General features: G+C 38.3%; 1 protein-coding gene across 3 annotated transcripts in view; it reads right to left on the reverse strand.

The window, feature by feature from the left end:
• The window catches only part of KCNN2 (potassium calcium-activated channel subfamily N member 2), a 181,592-nt gene that overhangs the window by 119,841 nt on the left and 36,553 nt on the right, over positions 1-25,198 (reverse strand). For all 3 annotated transcript variants that reach the window (XM_004267462.4, XM_049707490.1, XM_033423786.2), the window contains exon 3: positions 18,028-18,446. In XM_004267462.4, coding sequence (XP_004267510.4) covers positions 18,028-18,446 — 419 coding nt within the window. The remainder of the gene's footprint in view (positions 1-18,027; positions 18,447-25,198) is intronic.

Below are 25,198 nucleotides of genomic sequence, written 5' to 3' on the forward strand. Positions count from 1 at the left end.
CTGATTGAGTCATGCTTTCCCGTCGTGCCCAGTCGTGATTTTAGAAAAGACTCATTAGCAGAATAGAATGGTTTTAGTAGACTGCCAGTGACTAAATACTGATAATGAAAAACTGGGAAGCATACAGGTGGTTCAAACACTGTGCTGTCTTTCGAAACATACCAAGAAAATTAATTTCAATTTGAATAAAAGTGGACAAATTACAGATACTTATTTTAAAATGCAATCTACCTTAACAAGACTTAACCCACATGTTGGCTTTTTTTCTTTTCTCTTCTTTTTTTACAATTTCACCTACATAGGCTGGTTGACTAGTAACCATAAAGGATTTCTTCCTTTGCAAGAAAGACAGTCTATAAAAAGGAAATGTAATATATGCTTAAATCAGAACATCCAAGGCTATGTGCAAAATAGATTGGAAAGTGCTTAAGAAAACTTAAGGCTGTATTGGAAAGGTACAAAAATCTGCAGCATTCAAAAAATAAACTTGTTTGGAGAAAGAAGCGTGTTGCAATTTTTAGTCACATCCCACCTATCTGTCTTCAGAATGTGAAAAAAACTGCCCATCAAAAACACTGGGTAAGGAAGAGGAACATTATTTTTACCTAGCTTGAAAACTGCTATGAAAAGATAGTCCTCTGGGGCCAGAGCAGGTGCAGCCAAAACAAGATAGATCTACAGCCACTGTGAAGGATCACATGGAATGAGGAGGTGGGGAGGGGGGAAGTGTGATTTGACACTAATATGAAATTCTTGTCAGGCTAAAATGCCATTAAAGTTCTGGATATCCTATAAAACCCGTTTTGTGAATGCTTTCTTAATTTAATATAAAAATGTTATCACAACCATGATATTGTCCCAGATAGCTGGTATCTTAGCCAAATTATAGCTTCTTCCTTTACATTCTCCTGAGAAATGCATATGATATTTAGGGAAAAGAGAAATAGCTTAAGAGAAATAGCAAGCAAACCTCATGAGAGGGCTTAGAAGAGATTCGTATAAGAAAGTCAAATGGGAAGACCCATGTTAAGTACCATCAGCTGACTTGATAGAACCAGTCCTGCATTTGGAAGCAGAGACTATAAAACAAGGGCAATCATGGTTTGTTATGATGACCCTCCATTATATAACAGAATAAAGACTGTTTGACTCTTAAAGGTGCCAACAGTAGGCAGCATGGAGCCACTGCCGGACCCATGGCTCAGTTTACACATTGTGGAGAACAGTACTGCAAGAAGACTTTAGATGATTTTCTTAGGCAAAGGAAAGTCATTATGCCAAGGACCACATTTTAACAGCTTCAATTCTAAGTCTGTCTCAAGATCCACTCCTCCACAATGGCCAGATTAGATTTCTTAATGACTCAGTGTTTCTACTGATGTTACCCAAGGTCAGTGAAGTCAAAACCCAGGAGACTAGACCCCATGACAAATCAAAGGACTTCTTTCACATCTTGCTGCCTTATCTTAAGGTGGACACTGGAGGTAGATTTTTTTTAACGTACATTAAAAATAAACTATGCTGGCATCTACCTAGTACTGGTCAATATAGCTTGGGTCACTGACTAACAGCTGTATGATACTGGTACCTAATACTTGAACCAATGTCAATGTTTGATCCTTGGTCACCAGAAGTAGTTTATAGTTAGTCCTAAATATTTTATAAAAATTATTTGAAAAAAAAAACCTTCCTGCTTTAAGCTGTGGCAAATATAAATTCATTGTCTGAACCTCAAAGTAAAATTAGAAAAGTCCTTTGTAATTGATACTATCACATTGTGCTTGAAACAAACTTGACAAAAATGATGTTTCTTTAAGATTGGGGGTCAGTAAACTTGTTCTGTAAAATGCTAGATAGTAAATATTTTAGGCTTCACAGACCACATATGGTCTCTTTCATACAATATTCCCCAACCAGTGATTTAAAAAGGTAAAAACTGTTCTTATTGTGGTCTGTTTGAAAACAAGCATGGGTGAAATCTGACTCATGGGCCACAGTTTACAAAGCCCTGCTTTAGATATCTCAGGATCCTGAAAAGAATATTTTCATTTCCTCCATTCAACCTAATATTTGTCGCTCTAACAACTGGTCAGTAAGAACCACCAATTAAGACAAAGACTAATCCAGATAAGACCTCTAATAAAAAGTAAAACTGGTTAAAGGGTCATGAAAAAAATCTCCTGCTATCTTTCAAAGAGCCTACTTGGACTTGTTAAGTAAGCACAGCACTGAAGGATGTGATATGATCGTATGAGGAAGTGAATCTGGTCGTTTAAAACTCATGAGGCTTTTTATCCAGAAGGCTGTGGTCAGGATTCTGGGAAGTTCTGCAGACCAAGGGGAGCAGTACTTGCTGTGTACATTCCTCACAGGAGTAGTGCTAGGTTATCTATTACTGTTCAGGAGGCTTTCAGGAAGTACCTGTGACATGAAACACACTGCAGGACTGAAGTTGAGTGGCACAGGGGACAACACCAGTGATCTTAGAACATGGGAAGCTTCGTGAAAGGAAAGGTGGAATGCTGCTTTAGGGGCACTAACTTCTGTCCCTATGGTTCTCTGCACTGTGGAGCTCCCTCACTAATGTCACCTCGGGGTGGGGTTCCCTCTGCCTTCCCCTTGCAAACCCCAGTCAGTGATCAGAGCCACAAAGACGCTGAGAGCCCATAAAGCAACGCCCAAGATCAAAGACCAAGAAGCTCTGTCAGAAGTCTGTGTGCTCCCGCAGAGTCAATGGAAATACTTTCAGGCTGAACACTGAGAAGCGTTTCAAGCAGTGCTGTACCATGCCTGTCACGTTTCCCTGAGGCCTTCTGCCTGTCGGTCCAGCGCATAATGAAGGTTTCAGATTTCCAAGACCAATGTGCCTGCACTCCAAAAGTTCACCGAGTGCTACTTTTACCCCTGCTTCAAAGAAATTTTAAATTAACACAGAGCTCCTCATTAACCTCTGTTAACTTACTAAACAGTAAAACTCTAATTACTTGCCAACGAACCAGTTTCCAGAAGATGATAAAATAAAGATGTAAGAATTTTTTTCCACATTTAACATACACTATTCCCATTAGTAGTATTCTTCATAATGACTCTTGTAGGGTTCAACTTTAGTACATGAAGTCACTCGTGAACTGTTACAAAACAGCCTTCTATTTTTCTGACTGATGGGTACACATTTGTGTGGAACTATCTCCCTGATAGGTCCTCATGGAGCTATGATAGTGGTATTGCTCTTGACCTGACAGAATTAGATGACTTGTAAGGGTCTCATCTGACCCAGATACTAAAGGTCTCTGGGCTGTAGGGCTCCAGATGGTACTAGATATCGTTTTTATCTTTGAGGAGTTGAGTTCACGTGGGCCTTTCATATCCCCATTTGCACAGAGTGTAGAATACCACAGACACTCAAAGAATACCTCTAAAGTAGAGAGAAGACTCATCCCCTCACCTCACCAGGATCAGATAAGAGTTTTGAGCATATTATGCCAGTGACAAATGACTACAATTGCCTTCCTGGTTCTTCCTCAAGACCACATCAAACCTGCCTATCATGGCACCTTCATTCCCTTTACCATCCAACCATGCACCATCACACCCCTACCCCAAACACCTGTTCCCTCATGAGAAATGCCAATGACCTTAGTAGGGCTAAAAGAACAGGGATCCAGATGACACAGGAGGTGAATAGTGGATGAGAAGAGGAGCAAAAGCTATCAGTATTTCAGAAATGGGGAATCTTTAAACAGGAATACAAAACCTGACAGAGTGGCCTCTCACTTCACACTGACAATCCTGAGCTTCTTAGAAACTATTAAAAAAAACCCTACCTTACTACTAGAAAGCACAGTAGGCAGACTACCATAATAACAGTAGTAAATCTCAGAAACTCATCCCTTTCCAGACTTAGAACAAGTCAGAAATTCTAAGGGCTGGCCACCACTAAGCCAGATTAAAATTACTAATCAAAGCTGATCTTTCTGTATTGGATGCTTCATTCTGTGCTGCTTTCTAAGATACAAGCATAAAACTACCTCAAAATAATGGCAAGTGGAGATTCAGGATAATTCTCCATAGATACCTAGCCTGTCCCCAGTTTTGTTCAAAAACAGAGAGCTTATGATCACTAATATACCCTATCACATGAAATATTCGGAACCACTTCTTTATTTTTTTAAATTAATTTTTATTGGAATATAGTTGCTTTCCAATGTTGTTAGCTTCTACTGTACAGCAAAGTGAATCAGCTATATGTATACATATATCCCCTCTATTTTGGATTTCCTTCCCATTTACGTCACCACAGAGCATTGAGTAGAGTTCCCTGAGCTGTACAGAAGGTTCTCATTAGTTATCTATTTTATACATAGTATCAATAGTGTATATATGTCAATCACAATCTCCCAATTCATCCCACCCCACCCTTTCCCTTCTTGGTGTACATACGTTTGTTCTCTACGTCTGTGTCTCTATTTCTGCTTTGCAAATAAGATAATCTATACCATTTTTCTAGATTCCACAAATATGCGTTAATATATGATAATTGTTTTTATCTTTCTGACTTACTTCACTCTGTATGAAAGACTCTAGGTCCATCCAAGTCTCTACAAATGACCCAATTTCATTCCTTTTTTATGCCTGAGTATTATTCCACTGTATATACATACCACATCTTCTTTATCCATTCCTCTGTTGATGGACATTTAGGTTGCTTCCACGTCCTGTCTATTGCAAACAGTGCTGCAATGAACATTGGGGTGCATGTGTCTTTTTGAATTATGGTTTTCTTGGGGTATATGATCACTAGTGGGATTGCTGGATCATATGGTAGTTCTATTTTTAGTTTTTTAATGAACTTCCATACTGTTCTCCATAATGGCTCTATCAATTTACATTCCCACCAACAGTGCAAGAGGGTTCCCTTTTCTCCACACCCTCTCCAGCATTTATTGCTTGTAGATTTTTTTAATGATGGCCATTCTGACCAGTGTGAGGTGATACCTCATTGTAGTTTTGACTTGCATTTCTCTAATAATTAGTGATGTTGAGCATCTTTCCATGTGTTTGTTGGCCATCTGTATGTCTTCTTTGGAGAAATATCTATTTAAGTCCTCTACCCATTTTTAGATTGGTTTTTTTTAATATATATATTGAACTGCATGAGCTGCTTGTATATTTTGGAGATTAATCCTTTGTCAGTTGCTTCATTTGTTGACATTTTCTCCTATTCTGAGGGCTGTCTTTTTGTCTTGTTTATGGTTTCCTTTGCTGCGCAAAAACTTCTAAGTTTCATTAGGTCTCATTTGTTTATTTTTGGTTTTATTTTCATTACTCTAGGAGGTGGGGTGAAAAAAGATCTTGCTGTGATTTTTGTCAAAGAGTGTTTTGCCTATGTTTTCCTCTAGGAGTTTTATAGTGTCTGGCCTTACATTCAGGTCTTTAATCCATTTTTAGTTTATTTTTGTGTATGGTGTTAGGGAATGTTCTAATTTCTTTCTTTTACATGTATTGATAGCTGTCCAGTTTTCTTAGCACCACTATTGAAAAGGCTGTCTTTTCTCCATTGTATACTCTTGCCTCCTTTGTCATAGATAGACCATAGGTGTGTGGGTTTATCTCTGGGCTTTCTATCCTCTTCCATTGGTCTCTATTTCTGCTTTTGTGCCAGTACCATACTGTCTTGATTATAGTAGCTTTGTAGTAGAGTCTGAAGTCCGGGAGCCTGATTCTTCCAGCTCTGTTTTTCTTTCTCAAGATTGCTTTGGCTATTTGGGGTCTTTTGTGTTCCCACACAAATTGTAAAATTTTCTGTTCTAGTTCTGTGAAAGATGCCATTGGTAATTTGACAGGGCTTGTATTGAATCTGTAGATTGCTTTGGGTGGTAGAGTCATTTTCACAATATTGATTCTTCCAGTCCAAGAACATGGTATATCTCCCCATCTGTTTGTGTCATCTTTGATTTCTTTCACCAGTATCTTATAGTTTTCTGCATACAGGTCTTTTGCCTCCTTAGGTTGGTTTATTCCTAGGTATTTTATTCTTTTTGTTGCAGTGGTAGGGAACCATTTCTTTAAATCAAGAAGGTTACTAAATTTAAGTTTCCACTATGTTCACTGGCAAAAGATATTTTCTGCCAATCCAACTCAAGCTGAATACTTTGAGCCTTACATTGTGGCTTTTGTACTTACAGGCCATCATTCTTACATGACGTTTCCTAAGAGGTTTTAAAGCTACAACAAGAGATATCACAAAGTCTGCTAAAACTTATTTTTAAATTGCATCTTCTGTTAGAATATTAAATACAATTTGATAAACTAAAAGAGTATATTTTATGTAACACAGATAGCTTTTAGAACATGAAATCTATAAGAAGAGACATGAACACAAAGATATTAGGTACTAGTCACTCAAAAATCTTTTGCCCCTGAGCCAATGTGAAATACTGAGTGTCAAATATCAATTGCCATGTCCCTGTGATTTTTACTATGATATCCTGTCACTGTGATACAAAGCGTCCTATGAAGGATAGTCAAACAAGGGTCATCTGGTCAGGTAGCCCATGGCTAGAGCATCACTCTTCCAAAGTCATGACTGTGGACTGTCATAAAATCTAGCGAGGTTACACAAAGAAGAGAGGGAGCTTGGTTTTTAACAGTCTCTACCTTCATCCCTAAAACGGGGTCAGACATGTTACAAATGTTTGCCCTTGGTCATGAAGAGAGCTGTGGATCAATTAAATCAAATTATTGCCTCAACTGGAGGGGGGGGGAAGAATCTTAAGTATCCCTGTCGGAGGCAAGTCAGGAACATCTTCACCCCAAGTGTAAAAATGACAGATAGTGTCTGGACTTAATTTTTCATAGTACTACAATCATTAAAGCAATGTAAGAACTACAAAGGTAGTTGAGCTGAAAAACCATCTCCCTTTCTTCTTCCTCTCTTCCTGTTATTAGAAAATAGTGGTTACTAGAAAAGCAAGACTTCAGGGTAGGAAAAGGGCAGGAAGGAGAAGCATATGAAGCAGCAAACTTAAGGGATTCAAGTCTCTTCAAAGAGCTCACAGACCCCTATGTGTGTGTAGGTGGCTTTCTTCTTGTATGGCTTTGGGAGACAAGGCTGATTTAGAGAAAGGCAAGTATACATGGCTTCTACATGTTCAAACAAATAGGAATGAAAATGAAAAGACAAGTCACAGAAAATATTTGCAAAACATATACCTGATAAAGAACCGGTAGCTAGAATATATAAAGAACTCTTATAATTTAATAAGATAAATGACCCAATTTAAAAATGGGCAAAGTATTTAAATAGACATTTTGCCAAAGAAGACACACAAATGGCTAACGACTGCAGGAAAAGATGTTCATCATCATTAGTCATTAGAGAACTGTAAATTACAACCACAATAAGATACCACTTTATACTCACTAGAATGGTTATATAATTATATAAGACTACACACACACACACACACACACACACACATATATGACTGACAGTGTTATATATCCATATATATGTATATGACTGACAATGTTGTCAAAATGTGATGAAACTTGAACCCTCATATACTACTGATTGCTGGTGGGAATGTAAAATGGTGCAGCCACTCCTAAGTGTTTACCTAAGAGTAACAAAAACATATGTTCATACACAGATTTCTATACCAAAGTTCACAGTAATCCTATTCATAATAGCCCCTAACAGGGACTAAATGTGTATCAGTTGGTGAATGTATGAACAAAATGTGGCTTATCTTTACAGCAGAATACTATTCATCAGTAAAAAGGAACAAACTATATACATACTATATAACGTGGCTGAACATTAAAATCTTTAAGCTAAGTAAAAGAATCCAGATGCAAAAATAAACTACATATTATCTGATTCCACTTCTATGAAACACTCAGAAAAGCCCATCTATGGAGACAGACAGCATATCAGTGGTTGCCTGGAACTGGAGGGAGCAGGGACTTAATGTAAATGGGAACAAGATTTTGGGGAGGGCGATGAAACTGTTTTAAAACTCAATAGTGGTGATGACTGCATAGGTGTAAACAATTACTAACAACTATTGAATTGTACAATTAAAATATGTATATAAATTACACCACAGTAAAGTTGTTAAAAAAGAAACCCATAAGCATGACAAGAATCCTCTTTTCTTTTTACACTTTAGCCAAAAATTATGGTGGAACTCTGTGTGAAGTTTTTTTATTCCTTTACTTATTCACCAAACATTTATTGAATAATGGCCATGTACTCAAAATGGCTTTGACTTCGCCACCATGCTACGTTTAAAATGTTTGATGACTGGGCCTTTTCCAACATCCCTAGGAATTTGGCAGTGATCAGACTATTTATTAATCCATGGGATTCTGAATCAGGGACAAAACAGGGCTGAAAATGGCAGACTGGGGGAATTCAAGGATTGACAATCCCCTCTGTGGGGCCTCAGGAAACATCAATAGACCAGATTCTGGTCGGGCAGGTTGGCCAGCAGGAGGGACACAGTTCATCCAGTCCCACTGAAGGGAGTCAAGCCAAGCAGCCCTCCTGTGAACAGTAGGTGCTCTATACCACAACACCAGCTCTGGGATACAATTCTAACACCCACCTCATTCCCTAACTGAATTCTCATAACACTAAGCAAGCCCACTGAACTGTACTAAGGCTATAAAAGTTTAACATTATAATAGAAGGCAGATTTGTCCAAACTCTATAAATGTTCAAAATTTGTACATTTTATCACAAAGGCACTTTTTTGTTCTTCAATTTCTTTTGTTATTCTAGCGCTATTTTGCAATACAGTAACATTAAAAATTAATGATATAAGGGATAAGAAGATGTAGTACATATATACAATGGAATATTACTCAGCTGTAAAAAAGAATGAAATAATGCCATTTGCACCAACATGGATAGACCTAGAGGTTATCATACTAAGTGAAGTAAGACAGACAGAGATTCCACCTATCACTCATAGGTGGAATCTTAAAAAAAGATACAAATGAACTTATTTACAAAATGGAAGCAGACTCACAAACTTTGAAAACAGACTTATGCTTGTCAAAGGGGAAAGGTGGGAGGGAGGGATAAACTAGGAGTTTGGATGTACACACTACTATATATAAAATAGGTTATCAACAGGGACATACTGTAAAGCACAGGGAACTCTACTCAATATTCAGTAATAACCTATATGGGGAAAGAATCTGAAAAAGGATGGATATATGTATAACTGAATCATTTTGCTGTACACCTGAAACTAACACAATATTGTAAACCCACTATACTCCAATATAAAATAAAAATTACAAAGAAACGAAATTGAGCTATTTGTAATGAGGTGGATAGACCTAGAGTCTGTCATACAGAGTGAAGTAAGTCAGAAAGAGAAAGACAAATACCGTATGCTAACACATATATATGGAATTTAAGAAAAAAAATGTCATGAGGAACCTAGCGGTAAGACAGGAATAAAGACACAGACCTACTAGACAATGGACTTGAGGATATGGGGAGGGGGAAGGGTAAGCTGTGACAAAGTGAGAGAGAGGCATGGACATATATACACTACCAAACGTAAGGTAGATAGCTAGTGGGAAGGAGCCGCATAGCACAGGGAGATCGGCTCGGTGCTTTGTGACTACCTGGAAGGGTGGGATAGGGAGGGTGGGAGGGAGATGCAAGAGGGAAGAGATATGGGAACATATGTATATGTATAACTGATTCACTTTGTTATAAAGCAGAAACTAATATACCATTGTAAAGCAATTATACTCCAATAAAGATGTAAAAATAAATAAATAAAGGATATAAACTTTAAAAAGAAACAGAACGTAGAAAATCCTTCAGGCAAGTAGGGAACACTTGAGTTTTTGCCAATCAAGCCCCATTGATGTCTAAGACATATATTAATTTTCTTAAAGACAAAATAGCTTGAATGTCAGGACCTCTACGTTTAGACTTTATGTTCTTTCTTTTTATCTGGCACAGTGGTTCTGAAGCTGGAGAGAAGGAGGACGCTGCCCAGAACTGTATACACACACCCTGTGTAATGTACTATATGGATGACCTAAAGGGTTTTCCAAAATGGGAAGACTCTCAGAACCCATACTGCATAAAATCTGGACATTGGCATGGATGTCAGGATGGGAGGACTGTGATGAACCGACTAGGTCAACGAAGTTGGATTTCTAAGCTGTTCGGCTTCTCACTTTTTCTGCTTGAACATAACCATTGCTGGTATTTTCAAACTGTACTCGTGGGAACAGAATCTCAAAGCATCTTGGCAACAAATATTAATCCTTATTGTTGTCTCAGGAGGTAGACCAAAAAACAAACCCTATGTACATAGGAATGAAGAGAAAATCGCGCTTGAGAGAGCACTGGCTTGCTTTCTGTAAGACTTTAACAACCAATTTATTTGGCAAACATTACATTGAGCACTGATGCTTTGCAAGGCACAGATGCATGATGAATGCTTTCAACCTGCAGACTTTTATAACTTGAAAGGGCCCATTTTAAAGTTGTGACTCATTTATGGGCCTGAAAATGCTACATCTGTATGCATGAATCAGACCCTGGAAGTATAAGTTTACAAGGTATTACATGACCATCATCCACAAATTACAAAGCCATTGATGAAACGCGTAGACTTTACCTAGCAACAGCTGAAACTTGAAGTGGTAAGAAATAATCTAATTATCCAGGATACTGTAATAAAGCAAGGTGCCAGCAGGATGCATAGTTTATGACTACTTTTACAACTACTGAAGAAACTTGATGACAAGTAACATGCTTCAAATTTAAGTAAATCAACAGGAAGTGAGGCATCTCTGGGGATCAGGGCTTGAAAAAGGGCAGGCCTTTGAGTGAGTCTCCTAAAAATGTAAGAAATAAATCATAGATGGCAGATCAAGAAAACAAGCTCGTGTTCTAAAAGTGTAGCCTCTCATTTCGCATCCCCCTACAGGTGATCCTATATAAATAATAAAAAAATAAATAAATAGAACAAATGAAACTTTCAGATCCCAGCTACCTCTCCTCCTTGACAAACTAGCTTATATCACATTAAAAAAATAAAGCAAATGAAAACATTTTTGAAACGTGAAACTTGAAAGTTAGAACTTACATCATTTAATCATCCTAAATAGTTTATCACATATTGAAACTTAAAGTTCAGTTTTATGTAAAATTGTCCTCTATATAGAGGAAGTCACAAATGTATATGATTTGAGAGTAACAGGTTCACACCTACTTATAAAATGGTAACCACGACAATGGTTAATTAATTTCCTAGATGTAAATAACTACCATTCTATAATTTGGCCTTATTGGTTCTGAGGAATAAGGGTATTCATTTCACCTTAGTATGTACAAAATTTAGATGATATTCAGGGCCCATATTCAATAGAAAATGGAGGCCTAAATCAGATGTCCTCTATGAATTGGTGCTAAAAGTGTAAAAACCTGTTTAGTTACAAAATAAGATATTCTAATCCTACAAGGACTTTCCTTAGCAAGTCCTCCTTCATAATACTGATGTCTGAAGACATAACCAATTCTTGTGCTAAAAACAGCTATTTTATATGAAATATATGTTGTATAAAGTTTCATTATGGGGCATGATTTGACATAGGATATAACATTCTATGTTATAATAAAATAAGTTTCAACTGCATTTCAGAAATCACCTTCCAAACAATTAATAAGAATGCAATGTGACCATTAGTGACAGAGTTAAAAAAAAAGGCTAAATTGATTAATGGAAGAAATGAAACATGCTTTTAAGACACAGAATAGTAGATTCTAAACACAATTCAAACTCCACTCCTCAGGTTGCCTTGGAAAATTAAAAAATAAATACCAAATGTGTTTCCATCTGTTTTTAGTGGTGGAAAGAATTTATTCTTAATCCGCCTAAAATGCAGTTTAGATTATTAGAAGCTATTCAAAATAAATTTCATTGTTTGCTTCTCCAATTTTCCCCCTTTGAAAAAAAAGCAAAGCATTCTTAAGTCATTTTTAGAAAATTTACTCTAACTACTGCCTATTAGTTAATGCACACAAATGCTCATAGTTTAAAACAATGAGATGATTAAAAAGAGTGTTTTTAGCTACTAATGTCTTAACTAAAGGAATCTTTTCCAGACACAGAAACAGTGCCAGCATGTCTAGTTTATTACACATTTCTACAATGTCACTTTTCTGCTTGGTAACATTGCCAACGAAGTTCCCAGTTTGCCTTTCTTTCCCCTTCTTCCTCTCCATCCTAAAGTTGGCTCCTCTCCCACATTATAAAACTTGTAGCAAAAATAAAAAGAATATATTGAACCAAGAAACATTTCTAAAAATTCTCAAACTGTACAGAAAGTTACAACCCCTTTCTATAACCTTTGGAAACTTCAGTGTTGACATAGTACTATGTTGGCCAAATAAATGTTCTTTTCCCCTCTTGGATATTCTCAATGCACATTCACATATTAAATGCTCTGAGAAGTAAAAAAGAAAAAAAAAAAACCACTTTTCTTTATGTAATACAGCACTGGCCTATGGTATCCAGTCCTACCCCTTGTAAAACAGCTACTAACCTTCCTCCAAAACAGTGTCTAGTGAAACACACTTTGGGATGAACAACTCACCTATGCCATCTTTACAGAGCCAGTGAAGCCTCAAAAAGATTAGGTCAGGATAGGGTAATTCCTAATTTTCAGGACCACAAGCTCTGGAAGTCAGACTTCTTCTAAGATATAAATGTTCCTGAAGTTTCTCCTGAACAGCCTCAGGCCACACTTCCCAGGCTGCTTCAAAAGGGAGTGTTCTTTGCAGGCCTGATGTCACCTCAACACAAGGCCAGACCAGAATCAGAGAGAGAAGGGATATTGTAATCTGGTCTGGGGCAGCCTCCTCCTGACAAGTGTAGGGCACAGAAATAATGCCAGACACTTCCTGCTCTGCTTCCTCTTATCAAAGAGAGAAAGAGAGAGAGAGAGAGAGAGAGATGAAGGAAGGGAGGAAGGGAGGAAGGAAGAAGGGAGGGAGGAAGAAGGAAGGAAGGGAGGAAGGAAAGGAGGAAGGAAGGAAGGAAAGGAGGAAGGAAGGAAGGAAGGGAGGGAGGGAGGGAGGGAGGGAGAAGGGAGGAGGGGAGGAAGGAAGGAAGGAAGGAAGGGAGGGAGGGAGGGAAGGAAGGGAGGGAGGGAGGGAAGGAAGGGAGGAAGGAAGGGAGGGAGGGAGGGAAGGAAGGGAGGGAGAGAGGGAGGGAGGGAGAGAGGGAGGGAGGGAGAAAGGAAGAAGGAAGGAAGGGAGGAAGGAGGAAAGGAAGGAAAGGAGAAAGGGAGAAGGAAGGGAGGGAGGGAGAGAGAGAGGGAAAAAAGAAAAGAAAGAAAAAGAAAAGAAAAAAAGAGTTCTTATAACTTATAGGTAAATCAGAGGTACATGATCTGCCAGGGAAAGTAATACTGTCAGGAATAGATGCCTCCTATAGGATGCCCTCCTCATTAGTGGATAATATTTTCCAGAAACCTCTAGATGTGCTGTGCTCAGTAGAAGGAGACAGATAGGTTTGCCAAACAAACTGCTCCAGAAAGCCATCTGCCTTTCTCTCTCTCTCAAAATCTCTCTCCTTTAAAAAATATTTTTAGAGTTATTCTAATAAACTAAGAAGAAAATTTCTGTCAGGTGTGAATCCCCTTTTATAGGGAAAGAATATTTGGATGAATCAAAGATGGACCTGGTGGAGCTCATTCAAATCCAAATTCCAAACCAAATAATAAGTGCGTTGTGTATTATATTTAAGTATTGCAGATTTCACAAAGGAAAGGAAAGGAAGGAAAGAAGGATGGATGGCCAGAAGGAAGGCCAGAGAGGAAATGAAAGATGCAGGCTACAGCATGTTCAAAATTAACTTGGAAAAACAAAGTAAATTTTAAAAATATCTTTGTATCTTACACATCACAGTCTAGAGATTGTGTGTAGCAAAATGGGAAGTTTAATGAAAAACAGAATGTGGAAAATCTCCTACTATCACAATGCTGGTTAATGATTTTCTTCTCAACACTTGTACAATTATAAAATGTTATCTTTGGAAGAGAAAAGCTTATCAATCCATGTAGTTTGCCAATGAAGAATCCAAGGCAAAAAGAAGCAAGCTGGTTGACCCGAGGTCACCGAGCCCCTAAATTGCTCTACTGGGACTAAATCCCATGATTGTCCCAATCATGGCTGTGGGCTCTTTCCCTTCCCCAGCCCATGGATTTGCTCCCTTTAGGTAACTGTTGGCTGCAGACTCTCATTCTTGATATGAAACAGACAATTTTCACTTTCTCATGCCTTTTTATATGAAGACAAGGATGATCCGTCACCTAACGATCTCAGCGTGTTAAAAAGCACACATACTTTGGGATGTGAGGTTTGGCACAGCTTGCCTCTGTCTTTCTGTGTTTAGGGACAATGGGTTAAAGAGCTAAGATGAACGATTTTGAAAAGAAAAGGAATGACATGTGCACGATTTTGAAGCTGTGTTATTGAATTGGCCCTTGGGAAGCATATGCACTAGGGACCACCCATATAAGTGTATGTGTTATTCCATTATGCTTTTATCTCCATTGTTATGTTGTTACGCACAACATTTAAGGAAGAGTAATCTTCATAAACTAAATAGGTATATCAACTAAGGTTTTCCATATTTATTCTTGAAACTTTATAGGTACAGCTGTTCCAGAAAATATGACAAGCCTCTAAATACCATGATTGATAGGAAACAAAGCATTACCATAAGCAGTCTACCTTTCTTTAAAAGGAAAAACTTTAATCCCTCAAATGCCATATTTATGTAGAGAAGTTCTAAAAGAGATTCAGGTACATAATGTTAAAAACTTGTCACTACAAAATTTCTCATAAAAGCAGATGGACTCACCAGACATGCTGGCCTCAGCTCCCTCCCTAGACCCCCTGAAAATGACTAGAAAACAAACAAAAAAAGCACAACCCCACAGGGGTTATGAGTGCCAATACGGTAATAAAGTAGCTAGAAAGCCAACTGACCAGTGATAGCTTGAGAAAGGAGAATTCTAGACCAGCGGTGGGGAAAAGTCAGGAAGCAACCATATTTGCACTGAGAACCAGCAACCTTGCCCCTGCCTACACACACACACACCAAAGACTCAGGAGTTCTCGGCACCAGTACCTCTAGGAGAGGAGATAAATGACAGAGCTTTCAACGTGAGGACAGGTTCAAATACTGCATAAAAGCAGTTAGACATCTAGATTCCCTCTTCCACTCTGTGTAACTGGTAATGCCTTTCGCCAACCTGGAAGAAGTCTGCAAATATATTGTCTGGAGAGGTAAAACACAAGGTCTATGGGTTGACTGCAGGGCATTAAGCACTGGAGAGAGTAAGCCTATTCCATTGCAACTAGGAAGACAAATACACGTTCACATATTAACTGCTGAAACCCCTTCTTTGCCCCATCTTTCAGTTCCCAGAACACTGCCACCCAAGCATCTACTTTCATGGCAGGACAGTAAAAACACTTCCCATGAGCCAGTCAGATTGTTCAGAAAAAAATAAAAATACGTAAAGATACTGAAACCGGTGTTCCATGCACCCACCCAAATTACCCTGTAGTGAAGTCCACAGTCAACAAGTTCTAGATGTGTACAGAAAGCTTCTAATCAGGTCTTTAGTGCCTCAATCTTAAGTATGAGTGGACAGCTAAGGTTACTTAAATACTTAAAGAAAGCTTCTGAAACAGACAGAAGCCAAAAACAAAAACAAACAAACAAAAAACCCAGAAAAATACATCTTTGGGGAAACAAAAAATATACAAAGGGAAAAATTTCAAACATTATCATTAACATCTCTAGAGAAATAAAACAGTACATCTATGAAAAAAAAGCATGATGCTAGTTTAAAAAATGGGCGTTTGAGGATCAAATATGAGACTTTGAAAATTAATACACAGTAAAGACGAAATAAAATTCCAAAAGAAAGCGTTTGAAAGAAAAATTGAAGTTAACTCTATATATGAAGGGAAAACAGAGATGGAAGACAATACAGAAGGAAATAAGAAAAAACTAATAGAGGAGGGCCAATATGCATAAACAAAAAAACAGGAACAAAAATCATTAAATAATTCAAGAAAAGTTCCAAGAACTGAAGGAAATTAATTCCAAGATTGAACAGGCCCACTGGATTAAAATAGAATAACACCATGATATACCCTGGTGCAATTTGAGATCACTGATTCTAAAAGCTTCCAGAAAAAAAAAAGGGGGGATTAAAAAATGAGAAAAGCATCAGACTACTGGACCCTGGATGCCAGAAGAAAATGAAGTCTTCAATATTCTTCGAGAAAGTGCTTTTCAATCTAGAGTTTTCTATCCAGCCCAGTGATCAATGAAGCAAGAGACAAGAATGAATGCTGCCATACCTGAAAGGTCTCAAAAAATATCTCTCTTACCCAGTACCTTTCCTCAGAAGCTACTGGAAGATGGAGTTTCCAAAATGAGGGAATAAATGAAGAAAGAGGGAGAAATGAGGTTCAAGAAAAAAGGTACTCAACATACAAACAAGGCAAAGGAAATCCCCAATACGATGGAGAAGCAGTTTACAAAGTCTCCAGAAATTCAAGTTCAAGGTGAAATGGATAGATTTTCCCCAATATATAAATCCAATATAGAAAACTGAGCAAATAAAAAGAGGCAATTATTAATCCCAGAGAAAATTTTAAAAATGTGCAGAAAAGGCAAAATGTTTATAATATACTACATAGTTCAACTACAAGTGCAGTTCGCATAGTCATAATAATGTAAATATGCAATATGGATTATTGGTGTTTACATAACTTACCGAGAAGAAAAATTACTTTTTTGGGGGGTAGATTCGGGAAAGTGTGTACATGAAAGTGAAAGAAAACTAAAACTCCAACTTCCCTAAAAATCTAGATGAAAAATCTAAAGGTAGCAAATAAGCAATGCCATTTAGAAATATGGAAAGCAATTACTAAAGAAATGGCTGAAGGAATTTAAAGTGATTGCTTCTGGAAAGTAGAAATGGGTGAGGTGTGTTCTGAGTTTGCTATTTTTGCAACAATTCTCATACAGATATTTCCTTTGTTAAACTATTTGTGTGTGTGTATATGAATGTTTGATTTTCAAAAACTAAATTTAAAAATACCTAGCTACTACAAACACCAACATCCTAATATTTAACAGTTCTATAAACTCCTAAGTCATTCCTATATGTCTATTGCTAATTTCAACTGGAATTTTCTTCACCAAGGTCACAAGAGGTTCCCCCCTCATTATGGTAGAGTTCCTCCTGTTTACATAACAAATCTATTTTTGCTTGTTTGTTAAATGGCAAGGTTAACATCACAGATGCTCTAACTGATTAACCTAGACTCACTGAACAGTTTCTGAGTTCTGAGACCGTGTCTAGGCTCTACACCACCAGAGCTCTTCAGACAATAAAACAAATACACACAGTCTCTTTTCACTAACTGTTGAGAGGTCAATAAAACCAAATATACACCTATAAGCCCCTTACCGGTAATCACGTGAACACTGTTATAAACAGGCACTACAATCAACAAACAACTTTGAGACATTCCCTGAAGTTCAGACATCTTGCATCCCCACTTTTCCACTGGATTTCTGTCTCAACAATAATCAATACTATAACCAAAGAGGTGCCAAAATGATTCAGCATTACCGTTAAACAAATGTTTCTGATGGAAGTCTCCTATGCAATTTGTAGGTCTCCAAGTTTTGACAGGATTATAAAGGCAGCCCTCTACTGAAAACTGATTAACTTAGAAAAGAAAATACATAATCATCAAGACATTGCTGTATGCAAGGTATCTTAAGCAAAGTTCTGTCACACTCATTTAAAAGAAGCACATTAGAGAACCCCAGATTTTCAAGAGTGAGTCTCTACATACCTCTAGTCTAAAATGCATTCTTTCTCCCACTTTCAAGGACACCATAAGACAAATTATGTTCTCAGGAAAAGAAACAAACTTACCTTTCACAAGCTCGGACAGTCCATGCAGCAATTATCCATAATGAGATACTAAAAACCAAGAGTACAGTTCCTGGGCATATAGTCATTAAAGTCTTCATAACAAAACGCGTATTGAAGTTTATCTTATTAAGTGCTCCAATGCTTCTAGAAGAGGCATCAGTGAAAAGTTTGCTGTGTAAAAGCATGACTCTGGCAATCAGATAGAGTCTTAAGAACATTGGTATAGATAAAATAATATCCACATCAGCAGTGGTGGTGGATGGGGCATAGGAGAAGGCAAGCCGGGCCGTCCATGTGAACGTATAATTCCCAGGTATGGGATGAATAGCACACACCAGTATTTCCAAGCAGATGAAGAAAATACGCTCATAAGTCATGGCTATTCTCCAGTCATCTGCTCCATTGTCCACCATGAACAACTGAAAAAATAAAGTAGAAAATCAGCTTCAGTATGGCATGAATGGTCCACAAGTGTTAGTGCAGATTTTTAAAATACATAACAGGTAGGTGACTTTTAGCAATCATGGCGAGCTCTAGGTCATAACTTCTAAATGCTAGCCCACGCACCGCAACGGAGAGTAGCCCCCGCTCGCCGCAACTAGAGAAAGCCCGCGTGCAGCAATGAAGACCCAATGCAGCCAAAAATAAGTAAATAAATAAATTTTAAAATAATAAATAAATAAATGCTAGCCAGGTACACTATTTTAAGAAATTGGTATTGGCACAAAAGGAGAACTTTATTTTGTTAACAAATAAAATTACAAACTTGCTATACAGGAGCCGAAGATATTTTGGAGTCCATGCCCCTGGACAATCACGTTAGTGACATCATTTTAAAATAAGGGGCTTGGGCCTGTCAGTAATGTATCTCCTCCTTAGATGAAGTCAGAAGGACTTTCCTTATAACAAGTTGCTCTCCTCTTTCAGGGTCTGGATCTAAACCTTGCACAATTCTAGCCATATTCTCAGTGAAATCTATTTACAGTGCCTCTGCAATCAGTTATACCCTATAATGCAACAATGCCTGAGTGTTCTTAAAGGAAATCTTATTCTTGGCTTCCGAGAGGAAATCACAAGGGACCATAGTCAAACGTGGCAAAAACATTTCTTCCAGCTTCCTCGCTCCTGCTCTATTTTTTATCTCTTTTCTTCTGCTCTCCCATAGCTTTCCCTTGGATTATTAATTTGTTTTCCATCTTTCTTTCTCTAATAAGGTTTCCTTTTTCCTATTTCTGTCATTCTTCACTCCACAATGAAAGAAAACGAAAAGAAAAGAAAGAAAAAGGAGATAGATAGATAGACCAACCAACCATAAAAGGAACAGAAAAGAATGTTTCCTGTCTTTGCTGGTTGTTCAGTAAACAAGTCCCCCAGGCTCTAGTCCATAAACAACCAAAGGCATCTGGAAATGTGTGGTGACATTTCTGACTGCCGCAGTGACTTGTGAAGGCTACTGGCATTTAGAGCCAGGAAGCCAGCGGTGCCAAGCAGGCTGAGATTCTAAGAGTCCCACGCACAAAAAAGACCTGTCTGCCCAGAATGCCGACAGTGCTCCCCCACTGAGAAAGATGACATATTCTTTGCCTTTTGGTAAGTAGCCAACTTATGTAGAAAGCATGAGATGAAAGCAACCCAAGTGAGAACAGTGTGTTCTCAGGTAAGTGAGTCGCAAAGGAAGGTGGCTGAGCAGACCCCCAGGATGACTAGATTCTATGATCTCTGCTCCCCTGGGGTCAAAAGAGAGTCATTTTCCCACCACTTAAATGGTTACAAATTCCCATTCTAGGGTAATTATTCTGCAGGTCCTAGCTACTGCCCATGCTGTTATTCAAACACTGCCATCAGCGCTACTTTGCAAGGACAGGAATTTGAGGACAAAAATGATCACTTCTTTCTGGTACTTCAAAAAGTTAGAGAATAAGCAGAATCCCTTGTCAAAATTTTAACAAATTAAGTTATGGCAACATAATGGCTGTGGGTATGCCTTTACCATATCTTTTCATCTAGGGACCTCAAAGTGTTTGATAAATAAATGCTAACAGACAGTACAAATTAGATTTTCCAGTGTCCAATAAAGAAACAGATCCTAGATAAAGCTGCCAAGTTGGCTATATAAATATTCCTGTTCAGTTCACCACTTTCAATACCACGTTGGCATAAAGGATTTCATTAATAAAGATATACAAAAGATTGTATAGAAAAAATGGTAGACATCCTCTAAACTTTATATCAGTAAGTATTTACTGGGTACTTTATAACTCTAAAGGAATGTGACCCCAAAATCTTTTAAGGTGTTTATGTCCAAAAGAATGTATCCCTCCAACTAGTTACTTTGAGAGGCTCTGTATATTCTAGAGATGCTATCACTGCTCTCTTTGTAAATTGCTATCAGGGCCTAGTATAAGTCACGTAAGAAAAACAGTATTGTTATTTAAATCTACATTTCCATTTCTACCAAAAATGGTATTACCCAGTTTGTCTACTTTCTTCACCAAACATGGCTCTTAACGACTTGGCAAAAAATCAAATCCACCCCCAAAAGGAGTACCAAGCACGAAGACTCCGGCTGAGCACAATTCCAAGACAGGCTTTGCCCACACCATTCTGGGCAACAGCAGCTTAAGTGCAGAATGAGTACCTTCCCAGGTAAGTGGTAAAGAAATGTATAATTCTCATCTATTACTTCCAGTCTCATACCTTTCCAGGCCTGGCCCTCCTCCCATCACTTAGATAAGAGCACTTGTTCCTCTGACCTCAGGCTACTCTCTTTTTCCAGGCCCCTTTGCATTGACCCCTCTGCTCACTTCCCTAACTAGGCTGGCTCTCTCTATTCTTTACCATCACTTCAACCATTATGTCATCGGTATTCTCAGCAGCCTTCTCCTTTATATTCTGGTGGACCTGCCCTGGTAACTTTACATCTTAGACCTGCAGGTGGGCTGGGGTCACCACATGCCTGCGCCTTTAAACTCAACTGAACACTTAGCATCCCTGTGATCATGCCCCAGCTCCCTATAGCTTCTGCCCTGAAAAATCATCTTTCTCCTCTAGAGCCAATTTTGTTCCCCTGTCAGTACACTTTCCCCCAGTATCAGAAATACCTCTACTTTATACTTCAGCCACAAACTCAAGTACATCTCACCTTTTCTCCTTATTTCCCTTCTCTTTTGTTCCACCTATTTAAAGCAATGTTACACGAAAACCCAGTTCTCCTGCACTGACAGCCTAGTTCCTGTGCTTTCTCTCTCTCAGCAGAGTATACAAGCAAGTTCAAATCTGTACTGTTCATTAAAATCAAAGCAACACAAACAAACAAGGACTCCCACTGGCTCTATGTCTGCCCTAAGCGGTGTTCATTTTCTCACTTTTCTTTCATGCCTCAACACCCCCATGGGGCTTCTATCCTCATCACCCCACCAATATAGCTCTTGCTAAGGGTCACTCAAAATACCTTAATTATGAGATCTGGTCCTTCCATCTTAATTTTTATCTCACTTGATCTGATATAAATCACTCCTTCCTTCCTAAAAAAGATCTTTTCTCTTGGCTTATGTGACATATTGCTTTCTTCATCTGCTGCCATGCTGAAGAATCCATCTCAGTTTCCTTAAAAAGCACCTTCCTCCTCCCCATTCAAGTGCCCCTGCTCTACTGAGGTCCATCTCTGACTCTTCTTTCTGTACTTTCCTAGGTGATCCCTTCCCTGCCTTTTATCTCCACCACCAGATTCCTCCTACTGGAAGCCATCCTCCATCCTCCAATGACCTTCTGAAAATGTAAATTATATAATCTTGCCGTCAAGATTAAAACCATTCCAAGCCCCCCATTCGGCAATCTGGTTTTGCCTATCTATTCAATCTCATTGCCCATTACTCTTCTTACATTTTCCTCTGGTTGCAGATTTCAGAACATACTACCTTAATTGTGCCTCTATGTCCTTGTACATTCTGTCTTAAGGACTGGAAAGTCTTTCCACCTAGCAAATTCTTATTCCTTTAAGACCAATTCCACAGCCTCCTCCTTTGGGACACTGTCCAGGCCCCAGACAAATCTGCAAAACTCCCCCCTTTGTTACACCATGATCCCTGTATGTGCCTCTTATTGATGCTGCCACAGAGGACAATAGGATTTTTTTGTCAGACTGTCACCCCTACTTGTCTGTGAGACTCCTTGAGGACATGATCCACATCTACCTAGTAGAGAATAATAAACACCTGGAAAATGAACTACCTTGATATTTCTCAGTTAATATTGATTAATCACTGGACAGGTCCTAACGCTAATGATACATGCTCATGGGAGATGAGAATACTAATGCAGAACATAAGTGAAATAAATCTATGACATTTTCCAAATTGATACAGAACACATCCTATTAAATGTTCACGCATTGCAGCAGCATAATTGTGCAATTCCATAACAAGTTCAGTAACATCCCCAGAGAAAATTTCTATCATGTAGTTGCTTTCTACTATCAGGGGTTTAATCAACACCTAAAATGATTTTAATTCTTGGTTTTATCACAGCACATACTTCAATGCCAAAGTTAAGAAAGAAATATTTCCTCTACTCTTCACATAATCCCCACCCTTAATTGCTGCTTACTCCTTTAGTTTATTCATTTATTTACTAAATATCCAGTGTACTGAATACTCACTATGTGCCAGGCACTGTGCTACGTACTAGCCACACAGTAGGATTTAGAGCAGAGAGTCTGCCCCATGGAACTAACTTTCACCAGGAAAGAAAGACAAAATCAAAAAAGCAGACCTAAAGCAATTTAATGAATTAATTATGCCTGTGGACACTGTGATGAAGGAAACAAATAAGAGATGAAATAAAGAACAATAAATTGGTGGTGACAGCAGATGTGGTCACCAGGGAAGACATTTTGAGAAGTACCATTTAAGGCAACACCTGGACAAAGAGAAAAGCCAGTCATATAAATTGTCAGGAGAAGAACATTCTAGGCAGAGGAAATAGCACATGTAAAGCCCATGGGCTATAAAAGCTTAGCATGCTTAAGGACATGAAAGAACACCAGAGTGGCTGAAAGTTAACGATCAAGGGGCAGAGTGAAAGGAGATGAGCTTGAAGAGCCAAAGATGGACCAGACATGCAGGACCTTGTTGGCCATAGTGTCAAGACTGGATTTCAGTCCAAGTGCAGCGGGAATCCACTGAAAGGTATTAAGCAGAGGAATGACATGATGTGATTTACAGATAAAAGGGCTGATCCTACTGCTGTGAGAAAACCAGAGTTTACAAGGGAGAATACTAGTTAGGAAGTTCTATTGCATCTGATTAGTTGTAGTTAGCATCCCCCTGACCTAGACCAGGGTGAGTAGGGGTTGCCATGGAAATGCATATAGTGGGTGCACTAGAAATATAGTTTGGAGATCTTGCTAGAATTTGCCGATGGGCTGAATGTGGGAGTGATTAAAAAAAAAAAGAATCATAGACAACTGAGTTTCTACTCTGTCAAACACAGTGGATGTCTGTGCCACTTCCTGAATATAATGGGTCGGATGCAAGGAGTGGGGGGGTTCCATTTTGGCCACTGTCATCTGAGTACAGATGCCAAGTAGGCAGCAGGATATGCAAGTCACTCAGAGGAGAAGTCTGGACTATTGAAATAAATTTGGAAGATGTCAATATTTAGGTAGTTTTATGAGATCAAAAGAAAAATTAGAGAAAATGAAGAGGACAGGACACAAGGCCAAGTCCTGAGGAACCCCAAATGTGGAGAGCAGCTGGAAGGTCAAGCCCTTCTGTGAAGTAGGGAGAAAAGAAAGTGTTATTTTTGGAGTCAAGGGTGAGGGCTGTCAATTATTAACTGTAAAATAATATTTACCAAATTCAGAGCTATGTTAATGTACTTAATATTCTATACAGAAAATGAAAACACTCTAAACATCACAGTTTTTCATCATCCAATTCCATGTCGAGTTAAAATCCAACTGTAAAAATACTCCCATTACATTCCATATGATCCATATAATATATATATATATATATATATATATGATCTCTTTTAGGCTAACTTGTGGGGCAGTTAAAGTAATCAAAATGACACATGAAACCATCTCTATATTCATTTATCATTTTGATGTTGATAAAAGAAGAAAGATTTTAGGGCAAAAGCATGACAGTTTCATCTACTTTAATTCTAGAGCTGTGGTTAATGGTTTTTGCCAAAGTAAAGTAACTTGTAGGCACAACAGAATATGCCCTACGAATATATCCCACCACAAGCTTGAACTTTCCAGTGCAACTGCTTTATATTTGCTCAGATACTCCAAAAATAATCTACTTCAAGCTCATTGTCCAAGTGAACTGGCAGTGAGAGTCATCAGCAGGAAGAAGGTGGGAGAGGTCTGACATAGTGATCAGGTCACATGCTGGCATGGGAAACTCTGCTCAGCCAGCTCAGGAGAGCAAGGGGCTCAGCTGCAGAAGCCTCAGCTGCCTTTGACATATGATTTTCCTCTTCAATGAGGCTGAAAGCTCTATGGTCTGATCTGGGACAGTGTCTTACATATCCTGAGTTTCCTTTCTGGTAGAGAATTCACAGCAGTGCTCAGCAAAATAGTGGTGCTTGAAAGTCATTCTGAATAAAATAAATTTAGGCATGTATTTGTTAAGAAAGTAAGTATAGGTAGAATAGCCAAAAAAACTCTGAAAAGAAACAGTAATAGGGAGAAGCAGCTCTGATAGATTATTAGACAAATTAATGATTGAAACCATGTGGTACTGGCACATAAAATAACAGAGAGGCCAATGGGACAGGAAAGAAAGTTCAAACTAGACCCAACACACTGGGGACTTCACAGGATTATAAAGGCAGACAATCAAATCAGTGGGGAAAACACAGTTTATTAAAAAATGATTTGGGGACAACTAAACAGCCATCTAGAGAAACATAAAGTTGAAAGGATGCCTCATAGCAAATACATCAAGAAAAATTCCTGGCGGAGGAAAGATTTAGATGTAAAAATGAAGCTATTAACATATTAGAAGAAATCATGTGAGAATTATTTTGCAAGCTCACTAAAAGGAAGGTCTTTTCATTTATTTATTTATTTAAGTATAGTTGATTTACAATGTTGTGTTAGTTTCAGGAGTACAGCAAAGTGATTCAGTTATACATACATATGTATTTTCTTTTTCAT

The sequence above is a fragment of the Orcinus orca genome, chromosome 3 (assembly GCF_937001465.1).
Source record: "Orcinus orca chromosome 3, mOrcOrc1.1, whole genome shotgun sequence".
In the NCBI taxonomy this organism is placed as follows: Eukaryota; Metazoa; Chordata; class Mammalia; order Artiodactyla; family Delphinidae; genus Orcinus; species Orcinus orca.